General features: G+C 42.2%; 3 protein-coding genes across 3 annotated transcripts; 1 reads left to right on the top strand and 2 right to left on the bottom strand.

Annotated features, from left to right (window-relative positions):
- The first annotated feature begins 253 nt into the window (after positions 1-253).
- Positions 254-5,334, top strand: LOC308113590 (PRELI domain containing protein 3B-like). Its single transcript, XM_080469984.1, has 6 exons — positions 254-387; positions 2,047-2,215; positions 2,300-2,389; positions 3,174-3,244; positions 3,460-3,562; positions 3,649-5,334. Exons 1-6 carry the CDS (start codon positions 356-358, stop codon positions 3,763-3,765), a joined length of 582 nt encoding a protein of 193 aa, XP_080326110.1. The 5' UTR covers positions 254-355; the 3' UTR covers positions 3,766-5,334.
- Positions 5,335-5,427: 93 nt separating this feature from the next.
- bpifcl (BPI fold containing family C, like) lies at positions 5,428-12,279 on the bottom strand. Its single transcript, XM_080469968.1, has 16 exons — positions 12,023-12,279; positions 11,808-11,924; positions 11,542-11,653; positions 11,155-11,286; positions 9,825-9,980; positions 9,674-9,737; positions 9,511-9,571; positions 9,335-9,426; positions 7,702-7,878; positions 7,562-7,621; positions 6,812-6,979; positions 6,414-6,481; positions 6,296-6,338; positions 6,150-6,213; positions 5,786-5,862; positions 5,428-5,706 (listed from the first exon to the last, which is right to left on the bottom strand). The coding sequence occupies exons 2-16, from the start codon at positions 11,905-11,907 to the stop codon at positions 5,659-5,661; spliced, it is 1,422 nt and encodes a 473-aa protein (XP_080326094.1). The 5' UTR covers positions 11,908-11,924; positions 12,023-12,279; the 3' UTR covers positions 5,428-5,658.
- An 810-nt stretch (positions 12,280-13,089) lies between these two features.
- LOC308113579 (vesicular inhibitory amino acid transporter-like) lies at positions 13,090-16,627 on the bottom strand. The gene is made up of 2 exons (XM_080469966.1): positions 15,890-16,627; positions 13,090-15,167 (listed from the first exon to the last, which is right to left on the bottom strand). Exons 1-2 carry the CDS (start codon positions 16,268-16,270, stop codon positions 13,980-13,982), a joined length of 1,569 nt encoding a protein of 522 aa, XP_080326092.1. The 5' UTR covers positions 16,271-16,627; the 3' UTR covers positions 13,090-13,979.
- Positions 16,628-20,026: the final 3,399 nt, after the last annotated feature.

Genomic DNA, 20,026 nt, shown 5'->3' with positions numbered 1-20,026 from the left:
GGGGGTGCGAGGACCCACTCAGTGCTGTTTGCAGCTTCAAATTAAACACATTAATGTCTATTATTGCACAAACATCCAACAGCAAATGCAAATTATTTGAAAACAGCAAAGAAGCATTTTTTTGTGCAGCACTGAGCCTGTTACAATGAAAGCATTGTCTGAATAAAATAAAATAAAATAAAATAAAATAAAATAAAATAAAATAAAATGCAGGATGCAGTACCAGCTGCTGCCAGCAGGGCCCCTCCCCCTCTCTCCGTCTCCTTGTCTCCTTCACCCCTCCTTCCTCCTTCCTCACCTCGGTCACGCCGTTATTAGTCGTCAGCTCCCGAACTCTGACAAGAAAGCCTTTAAAATGAAGATTTGGGCGTCAGAGCACATTTTTAAGTGAGTACATTTCATTTTATATCGTTGCGGCCTCTAAGCGGCCGTGTTTCTGTTGTGTAGCCAGGTGTTGGTGGGCGTCTGTAGAGGACTAGCCGCTAGCCTTCTTACCCGCTAAAGTTTCAAATTAGTTAAAACAAAACAAAGAGCCTATAATTTAATAATATCGCATTATAAAAACATTTTGTGCCTCGCAAATCACTTTTTATTTCCCACTATGCAGTGAGCCATTTTAACAAGTGTCTTCTTGAGTCAGCTTCTGATGTTTAGCTTTAGCTTAGCTTCGTGCTAACTAGTGATTAACATCTGGATGAAGAAGGAGTTTCACCTTCAGGGTGACCCGGGGTGTTTCAGCTTCACCCGGGGTGTTTCAGCTTCACCCGGGGTGATTCAGCTTCACCCGGGGTGTTTCACCTTCAGTGGGTGTTTCAGTGTTACGGTAAGAGGGGGCGAAGGGCTTGTGGTGCTGTAATCTCTGGAATATGATCTCCGAGTCAGACAGTGTTACATAACAGACAGCAGTCCGTCTCCCAGTGGAGAACCTCCGCTATTGAAAGAAAGTTACTCTCCTGTAATAAACATGTAACCACTGTCTCTGCGAGTTCAACCAGGCTTTAGACGTTTCTAGAAGAGGAGTACCGGTGGCCATGTTGACTCTACGAGGAAGAGGAACTGTGCCTCCTCCTGAGGCTGTTAGACATCATGATCCACTTTGAAATGTCAAATCAATGAAGATAAACGAGTTTTATGGACGTTTTAGTAAAGCTCCACTTGCTAAAAACATCAGATGTCCTTTAGAAGATAGTTTATCTATTTATTGTGGTTGTGCAATGGATGTAAACGGGTTTGGGGAGTTTTGAAGAGCAAATATTGACAGCTGTTTCAGCTGGACTTTTGGTAACAGTGACAGTTATTTACTGCGTATTAATGCATGTCATTGCTCAGTACGTTGTTAGTTCAAGATAAAGAGCATAAACTATAAATTCACTCTCTAGATTCACTTTATCATTCAACTGTGATGAACAGACTGTAGTATACTCCACATAAGACTCATTTGGAACGTTGTATAAACATGAAATGGTTTTTTTTGTTCTTGAGTCTAATTTTTGAGGTGGTATTCAAGCTGACATTGTGTGGAGAGGTGTGAGTCTATCACATAGAGGAGACTTTGCTTGGAATATCAATGAAATACAATCTTGCGTATAAAAGCGAAGCAACTAAAACAGACATATCACACATACAACAGCTGCATCAATTATTGCACCACTGCACAAACACACATTTATCCAAAGACCTGATGTGTTTTTAGTTTCAATAGGTACACATCTTGTACCAGAGAGCAGATCCACAGTAGCTCAATGTGCTTTTGGCAGCAGCTCAACGTCAAACACAGGTTTAACCAGAAAAATGTACCTAGAAGTTCACTATGCATCCAGAAATGAAACAACTGTGCATGGGAACACATTGACTGATTGATTTGCTTGTTAACAAGCTTTTAAGAGCTTATTAAGAAGCATCTTAAACCAAATTGAATCAGGTCAACTGCACATGATAATGTGTGTTTGAAGACGTTTAGCCCCTTGGTCAGGTGGCTCCATCAGTTGTTACTGTTCAGTAGCTGACTTGTCTGAACTCGCTGTTTCTTAACTGATGTCTTCACAGCCACCCATGGGAGACCGTGACCAAGGCGGCGATGCAGAAGTACCCCAACCCGATGAACCCCAGCGTGTTTGGTGTGGACGTCCTGAACAGAAACGTGGACACGGAGGGACGACTACATAGCACCAGACTGCTGAGCACAGAGTGGGGGCTCCCCGCCATCGCCAACTCTGTAAGCTACTTCATCAGTAGGAAAACCTGAACCACAGCAGTTTGATTGGTAATGTAACAGAGTCTGGTGTTTTCCCCCCTGCAGATCATCGGAGTAACAAGAACACACACTTACGTTCAGGAACATTCAGTAGTGGACCCCAAACAGAAGACCTTTGAGCTAAAATCGACAAATGTGAGTTGGAGCCACGTTTCCTCAGAATCCTGATGATAAGCAGCTCTTTTACAATCAGTTGTTCTGGATTAGGGGCAAATCTGTAGCACACAGGGCAATGAGTGGACGAAGAGAACAATGGGGCAGTTGTTTTCCCTTTTTTGTTGCTGCACTTCAGATTTATTAATAATGTGTTTGAGGAACACATGCTCGGAGGGTTCACACTCAAGCTGAGAAGAATTACTGCATTGGCTGATAACTTGATTCTTTTCTATATTTCATTGGCTGCTTTCATTGACAAGTACAATCTGTGAACCAAGACAGTGACTTGTCATGTGATTAAAATAGTTTTTTTTGTTTGTTTGTTTTTTAACCATTCAGCTGACGTGTCTGGATCAGTCTCGTTTCTTGATGCCGATCAAAAGCAACTTCTAAAGCAGAATAACATTTTTTTACTTCAGTTGGTCTTTTTGTGATCCAATATTGTGGCATAGTAACATTTTATACATATTTTAACAAGACAAGTAGGCAAAGTTTTTTAAATCATTGTTGGAAAAACTAGATACCGTCTGTGTGCTCAGTGACATGCAAATGAATACAATAGAATATATACAGGTGATTGGGAATGACTAACAACACACAGAGTACATTGTACAGGAAGCAGTCAGTCAGTCAGATCAGATCTCGCCAGTGTTTTTACTTGGTGGTTCTGCCTTTTTACACTATCTGCTTTTCAAAGTACCTGACGACTGGAAAACCTCCCATGATAAGAAACATTAATAGCAGCTTTGTCTTATCTGATTAGATCTCCTTCACTAACCTGGTGTCCGTGGATGAGAAGTTGACGTACAAGCCGCATCCTCAGGACCCCAAAAAGTAAATTTGCACTGCTCCTTATTGTTCCTGCTATACTTCGCTTTTCTTTGTCATTTTCTGTTTAACATGTCGATTAAAGCTACATTGCTGAATAACCCTAAATGCACCTCTTTCCAAAATGATTTGTTTTTAATAGCAAATCTTTGAATCAATTTGAATCCTGTATTGGACTTGTTTCTGTGCTGCTTCTGACCATGTTTTGTGTGACTGAACAGGACGGTGCTGACGCAGGAGGCGCTAATCAGTGTTAAAGGTGTCAGTCTGAGCAGCTACCTCGAGGGTCTCATGGCGAAGACCATATCTGCCAACGCCAGCAAGGTGAAGCAGTATGGACAGACAACTCTTCTTACAGTGAAGCGTTTAGAGCTGCGCATTCTGATCTGTCATGTTTGTGTCTGGGTCAGGGCCGGGAAGCCATGGAGTGGGTCATCAGACGGCTGAACACAGAGATCGAGGAGCTGGCGGCCACCGCTCGTGGTTCTTTCCGTGTTCCCATGGCAGCAGCAGCGGCTGATAAATGATCATGGCCTTCCTGCATAACTCCACCATCTTCACCCGATGGACCTCACACACATTTTCCCCTCAAAGGGGACGACCTCGAGCATCATCTGCCATCACAGCCTGCTAACCACAGCCCTGTGTGTGTGTGTGTGTGTGTGTGTGTGTGTGTGTGTGTGTGTGTGTGTGTGTGTGTGTGTGTGTGTGTGTGTGTGTGTGTGTGTGTGTGTGTGTGTGTGTGTGTGTGTGTGTGTGTGTGTGTGTGTGTGTGTGTGTGTGTGTGTGTGTGTGTGTGTGTGTGTGTGTGTGTGTGTGTGTGTGTGTGTGTGCTCAAAATTTGTTCTCCTGCAGCAACACTGGCCTCTGTGGGAAGCGACGCAAAGTGTGGAGCTGATGACAGTTTAAAACATTTTCTAAGTGAATTGGACTGTACTTGAAGCTCGCAGCACTTTGTCTTGTAACATGAACACTCTTTTTAAAAAGAAAGGTAATCACACTGTGCCTCATGTCATCTCATCAGCTTGCTTCTTTTCCATTCTTACTTTACATCTTGACATTAGTTTGGAAACAGTAGAGTGCAACTGAAACTTCTCTTTCCCTCTTTGGACACTGCTCAGTATGTGTTGACCTGTACAGCTTCTGTCTGGTGGCTTCATGTCAGTGCTGGTTGTGAGCGTCATGCTGTAAAACAAACGCCTAATGTGCCATCAGGAGAAAATCTGAGATTTTTTCTGATTTTGTAGTCCAGATAGGTTACTGGTTCATGTGATTGGTACTGATGGTTCTGTACTGTTTTCATAAGAGTGGATGACAATTTTTTATTGTAATTAATGCATCCCTCTCATGTCTGTTTCTGGTCTGTTCAGCAGTTTCCACTTGAAATGAAAGTATGTTTATTACCCGAGAACACTTTTCTGAGACTTTGATTCTCCAATCTACTCTGTGTGCTCCGACCTCTTCATTTCTCTCTTTGCGTTTGCAATATTGAACACTGACTTCATTCCCAAGTGATTTTAAAAGCTGTTCCGTTGTGGTGACGTGCGAGTAGCAGTGCAGTTTTTATGATACTTCTATCTTCCATGATTGTCTCACAGAAGACTCTCAGGTGCTTCATGGCTGATCTTGGTTTGATGTCATCGTTTGGAGATAGATGGTACAGTCCTCGTATTTTTGTCCTTGCTAGAAGTTAAATGAGATTTTACATTGTGATAGTTTGTAGTACATCCAAACTATTTGACAGTGTTAAGTGTGGTGAAGCTCAGCTACATCACTCACCGCAGGTCATTAACCTCTCCTCTTTCTTCCTGTTTAATGGATCTTTTTGTTTCTATGTTTTATCTGTCATTTCCTCTCTCCGTGTCGTCCGGCTCAGGATGGATGTTTTCTGCAGAATGTCGAGTTTCGTGAGCGAATGAAAGTGTGATGTTTCTATGTTCTATGTTTTCTATAGGGAACATGTGAAGTACAGGGCTGTAAATAGGCTCCTATTTATACTTTGGTGGTGTTACATTCCAAGAATGTGAACATGGAAACAGAACCTCAAAAGTGCGCGCTGAAATGTTTAGAAAATAAAGATGTCATTGTTTCATGGACCTGCTCATGCTCTGATTTGTCAGGTGTGTCAAAGTCTGGAACAAACCAGATATACCTGATTTCTCTCAAAAGGAGTATTTCTGAGGCAGTGTGACAGAATAAAGAGAAGATTTATTGAAACAAACATTGATCCGATTAAACTCCAGGTTTTGTCACTGACATGAGATTAAATTTAAATTTTCTTTTCCAAACCAAGACCTCTTGATCTTCTCACGGGCTCCTTGCAGGTGAATCTGTTTATTTCTCCACAGAAACACAAATTTGTTTTGGTACTTTTATTTGGAACTGAGATGAAGTGCATCCATGTCTGACGTTTGTCACTTTCAGTCTGTCAGGGACACTTGAGCGTCTGAGGAGACGGCGATGAATCCCTGTATGGAAGGAATGTGATGGTTGGTACAAATGGGTTGATTTTCTTTAAAGCAGAGTCACATTGTCACTCATACTGACCTCCTCCATCTTCAGGACTGAATTGACCAGCTGTCCATATTTCATCCTGGGTAAATCAATACCATTGCCCAAGATTTCTGAAACGGACGTATCACACGCTGCAAATTATAAACTATCTTCATTCATTCATACTCAATTTGAAGTTAAACTCTACAGTGGCACTTTGTGTGTTCTGATTCAGACCACATGTCCTGCAGTTTCTCTAAATTGAGCTCTGACTACTGTTGGTCTAATTCTTACCTTAAACTTATAACAGTTATCTGTCTGAAAATGTAATGATATACTTTATGGACACATGATTGTTGATGTCACATCCTCATTATAAACAGCACTAAATACACAGAAATGTACCACAAACACTCACTGTTTATTTTAGGCAGGACCACCATCTTCATGCCCATCCCCACCATATTCTTCAGACTGTCAGTCTGCAAAGACAAAGCTGCTGTGAACTCTGGACAACAGGAAAGCTGATTTTCTTTACATTTTCTTGCACAGTATATTACTAACCGAGAAGGATCCCACTTCACTTGATGCCAGGCTCAATGTAAAACTGAACGAAAACAGATTCATTACTTCAGAACTTTAGAAACCCACATAGATCTTTTTTAAATAGTTCAATGCGTACTTATCCATTTTCATGGAGCCCTTCACTCTGCCACCAGCGATCCACATTTTACCACTAAATAATGAGTCCTGGAAAAACAATGTGTGTCATTAGGGATTTTTATAACATAAATGTGCTGTTTAGTGTATAAAATGGGTCAAATCATTAAGAAAACCTTTTGTGGTTTGTGTAATTATAATATCTCTATTAAGCTCTGAGCTCCTTCCAAAACAAAGTTTACTAAGTGTGACAATAAAAAGCTGTGATCAGCAACAAGATCGAGAAAACACAACCTGGAAATAACAGGATATAGCGATGATAAAGCAGCGACAGAAATACCAAATAATAGGAATGTGAAGTGCACACAAACAAAGGTAGAGACGTCCCTCCATGTATAGAAAAGGTACAAAGCTACTCACACTGTCGAGTGTGAACAGAGGGGTCTGGGTACCATTTGGGAAGATGGCGAAGGCCTTTGCGGCGCCCATCACGCTGAGTTTACCAGCTTCAGGTTGGAGGGAAAACATTGGCGCTTCTCTGGCGTAAACCTGCAGATTCATCGGCAGGTCTGGAAACATCGTAAGAAGCTGCAGAGAGAGAAAAACCTCATAGTGAGAGAAGGAACTCCTGAGAACCAGGGAGCAATGTGTGTGCCGTATGTATGAGTGAGGCGGTTAATGAAAATCTTCAGAGTGATGATAAAACGATCAAATGTATCATGTATGAGGGTTTCTTTGAGATAGATAAACATGTAAAAATAAAAAGTTGATAGAATTACATCACACAATATTCTAGGTTGCTGCAATAGAAAATAATGCAATAACCTATAAATAAACACAATCACATTAAGTTGGAATGTGAAGTACGTGCAGCTATTTGAACTGTTTAATTGACAAATGATTAGAAGTATTACTCTGTTGAAGTTTTTTTCTGTTAGACAAAGAAGAATTTGATGTTATTCATTCAAATGTAAACTTTAATTCAGTTACACTAATTTATAGCAATTTTGCAAGCCCTGGCAGCTTTTTCATATATATATACATATATTAACTGTACAGTTCACTGTAATGTTTTCCCCTCTGTGACACTAGTTGGTGAGTCTCAGTGGATTTACTGTACGAACACATTTAATGTGGCCAATTGTCACTGGAACGCATGAACTCACTCACCTGAGGAATGAAATGTCCCATTGAGGTTGTGTTCAGACGTACAGGAGAGCCTGGAGGTATCTGAGATCAAAACAGAGACACTGATGAGCACATCAGGATGGTTTATTGACATAGTTAGACTGCCTTCCTTTTCTTCTCACCATGCTGTCATCGATAAGAGCCTGAAGCAGTCCAGAGGAGAAGTATCCATAGGAGGCTGAGTTCAGGGTGAACTCAGAGAGGCCCACAGACAACATGTAGCCAGGCTGTGGTGGCATGGTGAAAGGCTGAGCCTCAAACGGAGGCTCCGTGTGAGTTTTGATGCTGTAGAACTCTCCCTTCGAAAATAAGCAGAAGATAATGAACTACCCGAGGATTCATTCATCCTGTCCCAGAGTCTTTCTAATGAAGCCGGCCACCGACGTCCTTCTCTCGTGATTTGATTGTTCATATAGTTTTATGACGACTTGGATTTTTGGTAAAAATGAGACAAGAGCGAATATGTTACTTTTCTGTAACAGGGGTTAGTTTATGTTTCAAAGGTGGTTTAAGCTCATTAATTAAAAAAAAAGGAATGGCACGGTTAAATTTCACCCTTTTTAGTTTAGAAAATTAACATCACTGATGTTGTAGTCAGTTTTGAGAATTAATAGTTTATGTTTTGTTGCTTTAATTGCAGAAGCTTTACTTGTATTTTGTTCAAGTTTAGGCAAAATAAGTTTAACTTCAGCATAAACCCTTTAGTCACAAATTATAAGAAGGATGTTGTCACATTGACTAAATAAGTTGACTTTTCTGTTTTGTTGCATCGTGTACCTGGTTGACCAAATAAACTACTACTACTACTTTGTCTCATCATCTTGATTATGTTGAAGATAATTATAGTAAAGGACTTCTTCATTTTCAACTATCATTATTATATGTGATTAAATGTGTTTCTTTGGTTGTACTGTTCTCTTCAGCATCTAATTCCTCTGTAAAAAGAGTCTAGAAGTACACGTAACCTGTTCAGCTCTACTTGTTTTCTTTTTTAACCTATGGTTTGAGATAAAATCTAGTAAACTCACTTCCTTTTGCCAAGCTAAAACAATTATTAATCACACCTCAGAAATAACTGCAGTTCTTGCATATAGACACCAATAACTCTGTTAAGAAACATTTTCAGGGCAAAAGGGTCATATTTGACTAAACTAAATGATTTTCTAAAACAAACTTGCTTGAACTGAGTTTTCCTAGTTCAATTTACAACAATACGTCGATTCAACAGAGTAATAAGTAGCTTACCGTAAGTGATATAAAGCATAGGCAGTTAATTTGATTTTACTGTTGACATTCTATTGATCCCCTATTGGATTTTTTTTCTCTGAATTAAATCAATCATTTTCACAGTTAACCTGAAGTTTGAATCATGGTAACAGTGGGTCAGGGGGTCAAAGGCCTTGCTCAAGGAAATAGTGGTAATCTGTCAGCAGTAAAAATGAAAACTGCAAACCTCTAAACACAAACTTGCTTCCCTTTAAAACTTAGTATTGCCCAACCTCGTTTATAAAGTGAAACAAACGGTGTATATAGAGAGTTGAAATCAAGACATAAAAAGTCTGCTTCTGCATTTCTTATTCACATTACTGTGGGCACAAACAGATGTAATTATGATTTTTATAACTAAATTAGAATTATAAACTGTTTGTGTGTGTGTGTGTGTGTGTGTGTGTGTGTGTGTGTGTGTGTGTGTGTGTGTGTGTGTGTGTGTGTGTGTGTGTGTGTGTGTGTGTGTGTGTGCGTGTGTGTGACTACCTTCAGGCCCAAATTCAGAGCGGAGGCATTGACGAGCGGTGAGCTGCTGAGAGGAAGCTCCAGAGACAGAACTTCACCGACATCGAAGGAAACTGAACCAAAATGTAAAATCATTTATTTTAATGACGCTGACTTAATCATTGCTCCTGTCAGTGAAGAAGGCCTTGCTGCAATACCATTTAAAGCCTGCAGATGGCGCTCCAGGTCAACAATAGAGTCCTCCAGATGAGGGCAGATCTGTGGAGGAAACCAGACCCAGAAAGTCCTCACTCTGTAAATTTACCTCAGCATTTCCTCAACTACTTTATGTGATAGGTGGCTGCACGTTGCATCACTCACTCTGGCCTCTACGTCTGATTTGATTCGCCCCTGGAAATGATCAACAATTTTCTGGACGATCCAACTGTGAAACGAAAATCCAGAGCTCACATGTCGGCTTCAGGGCTTCAGTGCTCTCCCCTCTTTATTTCTCCCAGCCCCTCCTCCATACCTGGCTCCACCATGGATTTGTATATTCACATCTTCAACCTGAGCCTCGCAGTGGATGCTGCTGACAGACAGACGTCCGTCTGGATCTCTCCCCAACTCCACCACAGACAACATATCCACCCTGAAAATGGCCACGTTGAAGGATCCTCCTTCATGTCTGGAAGCCCACAGGACAAACACAGGGCCTGCTGGTGTTAGTGAAAGGTACAAGGTGAAATACGTCATGAAAAGTATTTGTAGTACCTTTCACATGCCTGTGTGAAACACACGCACACACACACACACACGCGCACGCACGCGCGCACACACACACACACACACACACACACACACACACACACACACACACACACACACACACACACACACACACACACACACACACACACACACACACACACACACACACACACACACACACTCACACACACACACACACACACACCTTAAAATGACTTAGAGAAATGCAGATTATAGAAGTCCCCAATGCTAAATGAAACCCATCCCCAGTTAGTATTTACTTTTAAAGGAACAAAGAACCAGAAGTGAAAGACTTTATCTTTTTTTAAGAGTGAACTCATTTTGTGCTTATGCTTTTAGTAACTTCACAATATTTTATATTCAATGTTTTCGTAAAGTGAGACGATAAGCCACCTCAAACAGTTTGAATCCCGTCACAGTGCACATATTTGTCTTACAGAAAGAAAGAGTTTTTTGTTCAATTCAGAAACGTTTTCTACTTTCTGAAATATTATTGTCAGCAGATGTCGTGATCCACAGCCAATAAAAAAACACAAACCTAGATGCTTACAATTTGATATATCTAGTAGTTTTGTATAACTAGGCTAAAATAGATTAATTTTACTGACCCCAGCCTTTTCCTGAAGCTATCTGTGGGGCCACCAGAAAGGTTTAACTTCACTTATGGCACCACTACTTCAGATCAATATTGTGACCTTGTCACTGGAGGTACTGAACCACTGATCACTGCTCGGCTGCCAGCATCATACTGATAACACACAACTGCTTCACCACTTTAGAAAGATTAGACAGCAAAGGTGAATATAGCTCTAGATACACTAATAAAATAATAATGACTTTACAATGTGCAAACCTCAATATCATTCCTTCACCTCGACTCTATATGTCTATAGTCAACATATACATGGCACTATTTGCAATCACTTCAATGTGATTGTATGCAAACGTACAAACGTATTGTTCTCTATCCATGTGGGAATAATGATGCAAATACTAGAGTTTGCTAATTGAACAGTCGCAGAGTTGCTGGATGATCAAGGTGTTTGACCAACAGCTTTGTGAAAACTCACATGAAGCCGTAGTCTGTCATCCAGCTGCCAGTGAGCGCCACACTGAGGCCGGAGACAGACGCCTTGAAACCTGTGGTGTCCTGAAAGAACTCAACTGAAGGCTCGGGGAAGTCACACTGCGTTATCTTGATGCTAGAACACACAGAGATGAGAAACATAGTAAAGAGGCGTGAGAGTGGACATTTGACTAATATATTGAAATAGTGTGCTTAATTCAGTGAAATTACTGATGCCGACTACTAACTATTCATCAGAGTCTGATGGTGCTACTTAAAGTTCAATCAATTAACAATTGTGGAGATGTATTTTTGCTCTATGATGGGAACTTATGGTCAAACTGGACTAAATACACATGTTACATATTTAAGAGTTCCAATCTGATTTTACCCTTTTAAAGTGTAGTGTATACTTCCTATCAGAGTGCCAATGTCGCCACTGACGTCAGGGACAGTGACGGACCCCAACTGCTCCTGAACCCATCCTGCACCTGCATGTTTCCCTGCAACAAAGAGCACATGTGACTTATTGAGTGGTCAAATACTTTCTTTTTTTTTTTAAATTTTAAAACTTGGTACAGTTTGACAAGACTTGAACACCTTGCTTGTTGATTTACGCCCACGTTTATGTCGGATGTGTAGATAACAGCGCCTTACCATACTGAAGCCCCTTGTTTGTCAGAATCACTTGTATTGCAGGATTTTCTCCACTGGTGCAGGAAAGGAGTGTCAGCAGTACAATCACGGTGGAAAGCATTGCTGCTGGGATCCCGTCTGGCAAGAAAAGAAACAGCGCTCATCATTTCTGAAAAGCTGTGAAAGGTACATCCTACTTACAATACAGCTGCGTGGTGGTGAGCTGTACAGCATACCTGAGATGTGGGATAAGTTTTCCAAGTTGACGTAAATTGTTGGACTCAAGCAAACGTGTGTCTTCTCTGCTTCTCTGGTGTCTTCTGATGCTTCCTGTATTACTGAGAAGTGAAACTCACTGTCACCTGACAGTGGCGCGGCGCATGCTTTGTGGTTTGTGTTTGAACATGTGAGAGGCTCTAAAGTTTCACTCAAAACTTCAGACTCTGGCTTTTATGTCAAAGAGCAGCAGTAGTGCTGAAACAAAATGCTGTGTGAACACACTGGTATGGAAAGTACTGTAACCAAGGTCAAGTATATGTATACGTTGAAGCTTGTTCAATGACTAAGAAATTCATTTTACCAACATCCCCATTTTAAGATAAAACACAAGTCATGGCTGACTAACTTGTTCAGGAAGTCAAAATTATCTCAACTTTACATCTGCTACTGTTTAAGGTATAAGCAAAAATCAACTTTTATATTTAAAGGTTAAAATATTCTGTACCGAGAAATGAGAAGTATTATGTTTTGCTATAACCTGTCCCTGAGGCCTACACCAGCCTGTTTTGGAGAATGTAGCTGTATGACATTAACTTCATAGCATTGATATTAAACCCGTCATGGCTTTTCTGTTAAAATGCTTAAGTTGTCAAAAGATGAAACTTAATCACTCCTTTTTAAGGAGCTTCAGATGGAAACAACAGGGAGGGACAGCGGGATGTGGATTCCCACCTTCACTACATAAACAGATAATTCCCTGAACTCAAGGCTGAGAAATCATTTAAAACCCCCTCTAACAATTTATGTTTGTTTATTGGAAACCCTAAAATGACATCCATCCCTCTTTTGTATGGCTTATTTGACCATGTGTTGCAGGTCAAACAGAAAGACTCACAATCAAAACTCACATTCACACAAGAAATCCATAGACCTCATTAATCTTAACTATATCTTTTTAGACCATGGGAGGAAATCTGGAGAAAATCCTATTTGCATGGACAGGACATGCAGTTGTGAGATGAGAGTGCTAACCACCACACCACCGAGGATTTCCAACCTTGTTGAAGTTAACATGAGCCCCAAAACCAGGAGAAAGCCCCGATCTGCATTTAATGGAACGAGGAAACATTAATCACCAGCCATAAAATATTAGATTTATTTATCTCTTAAGTCAACAAATACTCTTTGTCTCACACACCATGTTTGGTTCCATTAAATCACAATTAACACGTTCAATAGGAACAGAATATTATCAGACAGACATTTTTTTTTTTTTCATATAACACAGTTAGGACCCACTTGCTTGCACTTGAATTCACTTCATCCAGAATGACACTTGAAACACCGAGAAAACAAACGAGCCATCAAGGACTACTATAGGCATAATAATAAAAATATAAATCAAGCGAAGAACAACACAAAACTGATAGAAAAGAAATGTGTTCAAAGCACTACACAGAAGTATTCATGGTTTACAAAGCACCACCTGATCTGATGGCTGCCTTGGACTTATATTTTCTCTGATGTGGGATTAATGATATCTAGCAGCTCAAAAACCAACAGTAACATATTCACTCCATTGTTTTTCACATATTTCATTCCCCAGATATAAACACGTACACACTCACAGTTAAACCCAAGGCGGGCGTTTGATCTTTGTATGAAGACTGATATCTGGACAGGCCTTTAGGTGCCAGCATGTTCTCACGCAGAGGGCGCGCTCCTCTGTCCAGATTAATTAAACACGTTTTCTGGAATGAGTTAGACTACTTTACACTAATACTGTCGAGTTTATTATTGCACATTATCACGAAGGCAAAATAAAAAGATGTACATTTCACATAAATAATCCTCCTCGTGAGCTCTTATGTCAAGTGGTCGATGTGGTGTTTTATTGATCAGGTCTGACGACCCGCTGACGCGCGGCTGATTTGGGGGGAAATCACCGTTCAATGAAGGTAATCTCTGAAGCTCTCAGTCGTGGATATTGTACCTGAACGCCTCTATGAGTCCTTCAATCGAGTGAATGAAGCCAGATATGGCGCATATGCCCCCAATAACAAAAATGGCAACGTCAAAGAAGACGTGGTGCCACATGAGATTCCGCCACTGGAGCTTGAGGTGGAAGAGGCTCGGCAGGAGGAAACACAGGCCGGCGCCGGTCAGACTCCCAGTTAGACCCATCAGGAGGGCGAAGTGGGGCACAAACACGGCCATGAGCAGGGTAAATACTACCAGGGCAATACGGAGGCCCAGTCCCCAGGATTTCAACTGGCCAGTGGGGCCGTAGCAGTCAGGGAAGATGGCTCTGCCACCGTCCTGGAACAGGGATTTCTCCAGGACTTCAACCGCAGCGAAGAACGGCAGCGGGTAGGACAAGAGCGCCTTGGACACGAGGAACAGGTTGACCACGGCTCGGATGGTGGAGGGAAGATTATCCGTGATCACCTCCTTGGTGGTGTCTGCCCACGTCAAGTAGGCCACCAGGGCGAAGAGGCCCTTGAGGACGCAGGCGGCGATGTGCGTCCACTCCATCATGCAGTGGAACTCGCTGGGCTTCTGCATGTTTCCCTCCAGGGACGGCAGGAAGATCTGCGAGGTGTAGCTGAACACGATGATGCCGATGGAGATGGGGAACTTCTTCACGTCGATGTAGAACTTGACCTTCTCCCAGGCCCACTCGCGCGCCCTGGAGAGGCAGTAGGCGATCACGAGGACGTTGATGACGAAGTGCGCCAGCGTGCAGAGCAAGCTGAACTTGGACACGGCCTTCAGGTTCGTGAGGAAGGCGCACGGCAGCAGCGCCACGGTGGCCACCACGGACCAGGCCTTCTGGGAGACGGGGAACCCCGGGAAGCTGTTGTACATCAGGTTGCCGCTGACCACCACGTAGAGGATGCAGGTCATGATCAGCTCGATGATCTGCGCCACGTTCACCACGTGGCCGCCTATCGTCGGGAAACGCGGTGCGCAGCAGGCGTTGGCTATGTCCACGTAGGAGTCCCTCACGCGGACCTTGATGCCGTCTTCGTTCTCCTCGTAGAGACACGCGATGAGGATTTTTCCGGTGTAGCAGCAGACCACGGCCGCGAAGATAATGAGGAAGAGGCCGAGGTATCCGCCGTGGAGGATGGCGTACGGCAGGCCGAGGACGAACATGCCCTGCGGACAGAGCGCACAGTTGAGTGGTAATGGACGAGGCCCACATCGCAGTGACAGGCCGAGCGAGCCGCTCACAAGCTCTCAGTGCTCACGGCTTACATAATAATACTAACATTTTATATTTCTAATAATACACGCAATATCCCAGCCGATTCATTCTGTCTGCATTTATTTTCCCATTCTTCGAGCCTTTAAAAACAGCGCGCTTGATCGATCAAATCAGATCAAATTAATCAGATTTTTTTTTACAAAATACAAATTCGGAGAATTTTTTTTTAAATTTAAACTTTAATCTGATGGAGGAGCTGATGAGCAAGTGTATGTGTCATTCAGCCTGAAGGCTATCAGAGTCAAGCAGGCCCTGCCTGCAGCTCCGCTGATAAAAAAGATTTGAATAAATAATTTCTAAAACCCACTCACCGCAGTGGATTAACTCAAAACCACGAATTAAACCCCGAGCTCAAACCTGCTTTTAATTATCATAACATATACACATTTACACGCTCTCTACAATGTTATTCGACAACATTTAACGTAATTAATCTAATTAGATGGAACTGTAACCGCAATTCAAGAGCGCACTCCTGCTCTTTGGGAAAATATTTATTGTGGAAAAAAATGTTAAAAAAAAAAAAAAAAATGTTCAAGGTGACTTTTTGCAGGCCGGATGGAAGCAGCTCGATCTGCTTTTTCTGCATGCTGGAGAAATGTGGCCTCCTTACCTGGATGGCGTTGGTGACGTTCCAGCCAGCTTCCCACGACGTGATTTTTGGTTTGTCCTCATCCAGAGAGCCCCCGGTCTTCAGAGAGGAAGGCCTCGGGCCAGTGCCGTCCCTTTGGTAGTGGCTGTCCCCGTCCAGGTCCCCCTCTCCCTCCATGGTCCCCCCTTCCTCGTCCCCTTGAAGGACATCCATCTGCATCCCTTGCCTGTAGTCGTAATCCAAGTCGTCGCATTCGGCGAAGCCCAGACCCTCCTCGTCCGTAGCGGCCTGGAAGCCCAGCCGGGCGAACACCCCGCTGACCTTGGCCTGGGATTTGTTGGACACCGTGTGGGCCGCATTGGTCAGTTTGTTGGTGAGCTTGTGTCTGATGAGGTGAGCCATCTTTATCCGGCAGAAATGCGTTCTTCAGTCGAGAAATAGATTGCGGAGTGAAGAGTGGAGACACGGACGCATGCAGGGTGGTTTTCCTCTTTACCTCCTACAGTAATATCATCCCTGCTGCTCTTTGGACGTCGTGCTGGCTGCCTGAGCGTTTCTCCTAAACCGATCAAAATCCTCCGCCGCTTGTCTTGGCTTGCTCATCCATAGTATGGTCCCACTAAAGACACCGGCATCAAAGAAGAAAGAAATCCCGCAAAATACGTCCTCACCTTGTTAGAATGGAGGATTTTGCATTTTTTCCCTCCTGTGCAATCTTCACAGTTAGAAGTCCTGTTGATGATGACAGCGCTGGAATCTGAGCAAGCACCACCCTGAGAGAGAGAGAGAGAGAGAGAGAGAGAGAGAGAGAGAGAGAGAGAGAGAGAGAGAGAGGGGGGGGGGGGGGGATGAAACGGTCACACCATTTCAAAGCAGCGTTATTTGAGAATTGGTCCTGTCATCATGCATGAATGAATGAATGAATGAATGAATGAATGAATGAATGAATGAAAAGAGGATACCCTTCACCTGCTTTCATGTTGTAATTTGTCAACAATCAGCATCCTTGATTCAAAAGATTTTTAATTTAAAAAATGTCGTGCACTGATTTGTGAATTGATTTATTGAACAATGCGTTTCCTTACATCGATTTATACCTACAGCACCGCAAAAACAAGAAAAGTGAAGGCCAGGATATCTGTGTTATTATTACGGAATATAAACAAACGAACTAATGTGCACTGATGTAATTTTAAAACACGTGACATTATCATATCATTTGTAAAATTACGCCTGCCAACTGCAGAACAACACACCTTACTACTAAAATCACACACATGCTTTATCAGCGTTTACTGTCAATTAAGCCCTTTCCTTACATAGTTATATTAAGTGATTTAAATTAGATTTATTTTTTTAAATGTCTACACAGAAATCAGAGTTTTAGTAGGAATATTAAATGCTTTAAAGCGTCTTCCATTGATTTTCTATTGCGCATTATCAGATTTTAATCGAACGAAAAGCGTAATTTATTCTAAGATGCTTGAAATCAGTGGTGAACAGAAGTCTGCTCGTTTGCATTTCACTGCGTGCACACAGATTGGAGATTTCCTGCTCATTTAGCAGCCTGATTCCAGATGAGCAGCAGGCTGTGGAGGGATGCAACTCGTTGCTGATATGATGAGCAGTGTGCAGCTGGCCTGCTGCAGCACCATGGACAGCTCCGGGAAGAACCAAACACAGGCCTGGTTTTCCTTTTCTTTCATTTCCACACAAGATCAATAAAATGAGACTTTTTATTTAATAGCGGCTGCAAATAGTGTTTCTTTTTCGTTGGCAGCATTTAAAAGTGTGCAGAGAAGAAACCATTTCGGTGGGGAGTTGCTTCTTTTCCACCTCAGCTCTAATCCCCTGGAATACGAGGCACCTCGTCCTTGCTTCTGTAATCTGCTGTGACACGGCCGAGCAAAACTGTCATCAAATTTCTGCAGTGTGCGTGCAAAATTGAAACCCACTGTGGCGGTAGAACTACGGTATAAAGACATCACTTTCTCATTTTACGCAAACAATTTTTGCGCATCGGGGCAATGAATAGCTGTCTTTTTATAACCATAACGGAAAAGTAAAAACCACCACACAAAGTAAATTATTAAGACAATATTTACATGCAGAATTGCAAGACAAAAACACACAATATGGAGGAGAGGTCTAAATTTAGAAAGCAGCCAGAGGACAGAGAAAGTTCCGCATATTTTCATGCTTGGCTTGGGCTGTTTGCCAGCTGCTGTTTGTGTGCAGGCCCGCGCAGTGTGTGTGTGTGTGTGTGTGTGTGTGTGTGTGTGTGTGTGTGTGTGTGTGTGTGTGTGTGTGTGTGTGTGTGTGTGTGTGTGTGTGTGTGTGAGTGTGTGTGTGTGTGTGTGTGTGTGTGTGTGTGTGTGTGTGTGTCATCCCTGTCTGAGGCTGCGTGCGTGCGCACGGGCCACGCTGTGTGCGGAGGACGGTAAAGAACCGGGGAGAGTCCTTGAGGCATCGCTCCCTCCCTCCCCCATCACATGCGCAAACCCCGGGCGAACGTGCGGGCGGAGGATCGGCTGCAAATGTCACACACACTACACACACACGCGCGCGAGCGCCCTGAAAGCACGCGCAGCCTTCTGAAAAATGCGCAAAAACGAATCCACGTCATGAAATGTGAATAATGTGCGGAGGATATACTTACAGGAATGTTATTTTTGCATATCTGAAGTGATTTTGAGTTTTTAAGAAAATGGTTTCCAGGCTGCTCTCCTACGTGATAGAGCAGCCTGGATTTGTGGATTCCCACAAAATGGATTTTTGCAGAACCTTTTTTTTTCTTTTAACATTGGATGCTGGGGCGACCAGTTTAGTTTCTGAGGCTGCAAAGAGAAGGATTAATTCAGCCTCCGCGCGCGCACGTGTGTGTGTGTGCAGGCCTGGAATACGGGGAGGCTTACAGCGTCGTCTAACAGCCGTGCAGTGCTGACTGGGAGCAATAATCTCTGATAGTTGCCATGGCCACCATAATTGAACAGGACGTGTGTGTGTGTATGTTGAGATTTAGGGGGGGGGGAAGAGATTTCTTTCAAATCTTTCTCTATTTCCTGTTCAAAGATTTCACAGCCTGGATAGAGACAAAAAAATAGAAAAGCATTTCAACCAATTCCTAGTCTCAGTTTTGGACTATAATTTAAAAAAAACACCTCAAACGTGAATGCACGCTTAAGGCTGCTCATTTGTATTTGACAACATGTTAAAAATCTGAAAAGGGAATCCTGATCAATTGTTTGTAAAATGCTGAAAAATCCTGATGTTATATGTAAATGAAAAGATGACAACTCACACTTCACCAATTTACCAGTATGAATTTTACTCTTTTTTTTTCATATAAATGCACATTAAAATTGTTGATGTTTCACAGCATGAAATCTGAGACCAAGTATATTATCTATAGCTAAATTATATGCAGTTTTGGAATCCTGTAAAGTGCATGTTGGTTTTGACCTTTGTACAATGCAACACCAATAAATAAGAAATCCTGACATGGTCCTGTGAAGCTGGTGTACAATTACAACAAAGCATTACTGTGAGCCAGTAGATATAGGAGAGTCAGGGAGTTGCCAATTATACGAGTGAGTTGCCAGGGAGGAGCGCCTTATAGAGGCAGTTTTTTGTTTTTTTTAATGTCAGAGGATGAACTGAGAAGCTGATGGGATGTATCACCTTTTTTTTTTTAAATACAAGAAGAAAACTTAGTGCATATGCGAGGCTAGCAAAAATCTAGCAATTGATCTCTATCTAGATAATAGCATTTGTGCTGCTTTTAACTGATGACAGTTGGTCAGGCATGCTGTCTTAGCCTCTTTATTGCAAACCAAAGACACTGCACTCACAATTATCAAAATACCACACAAGTAGCACTTTAATTTGAATTCCACCGTCTATTGTTGTTGATATGTGTACACAATCCAAAGAGAACCTGCCATGTTTTGGGGGGCTGTGATGGGCCAATATTTTCTGAGGGCTTGATTTAGTAAATGTCAGTTTAATCTAAAAAAAAACTTTAATAAGTCTCAGGCTTTAGAGAACAGCATACCAAAGAAACAAGAACAATAGTCAAAATCAACCACATACATCAGACACAGTATGAGGTACAAATACATAATATTTAGAATTTTAGAACTGTATTCTCCTTCACAC

The sequence above is a fragment of the Lipophrys pholis genome, assembly GCF_963383615.2.
Source record: "Lipophrys pholis genome assembly, chromosome: 8".
Taxonomy (NCBI): domain Eukaryota; kingdom Metazoa; phylum Chordata; class Actinopteri; order Blenniiformes; family Blenniidae; genus Lipophrys; species Lipophrys pholis.
This window is presented reverse-complemented; position numbering and strand designations above follow the sequence as displayed.

Bases quoted from the DNA above. Each gene is read 5' to 3' on its own strand.
- bpifcl (XM_080469968.1), bottom strand. From the start codon at position 11,907: ATGCTTTCCACCGTGATTGTACTGCTGACACTCCTTTCCTGCACCAGT. The intron at 6,482-6,811 runs GTGAGTAGCTTT...TTGTTTTTCCAG, and splicing joins CTCTGTTCACACTCGACAGT to GACTCATTATTTAGTGGTAA. The intron at 6,339-6,413 runs GTACGCATTGAA...GTTTTCGTTCAG, and splicing joins GGCTCCATGAAAATGGATAA to TTTTACATTGAGCCTGGCAT.
- LOC308113579 (XM_080469966.1), bottom strand. From the start codon at position 16,270: ATGGCTCACCTCATCAGACACAAGCTCACCAACAAACTGACCAATGCG. The intron at 15,168-15,889 runs GTAAGGAGGCCA...CTCTGTCCGCAG, and splicing joins ACGTCACCAACGCCATCCAG to GGCATGTTCGTCCTCGGCCT.
- LOC308113590 (XM_080469984.1), top strand. From the start codon at position 356: ATGAAGATTTGGGCGTCAGAGCACATTTTTAA. The intron at 3,245-3,459 runs GTAAATTTGCAC...GTGACTGAACAG, and splicing joins CATCCTCAGGACCCCAAAAA to GACGGTGCTGACGCAGGAGG. The intron at 3,563-3,648 runs GTGAAGCAGTAT...TGTCTGGGTCAG, and splicing joins TATCTGCCAACGCCAGCAAG to GGCCGGGAAGCCATGGAGTG.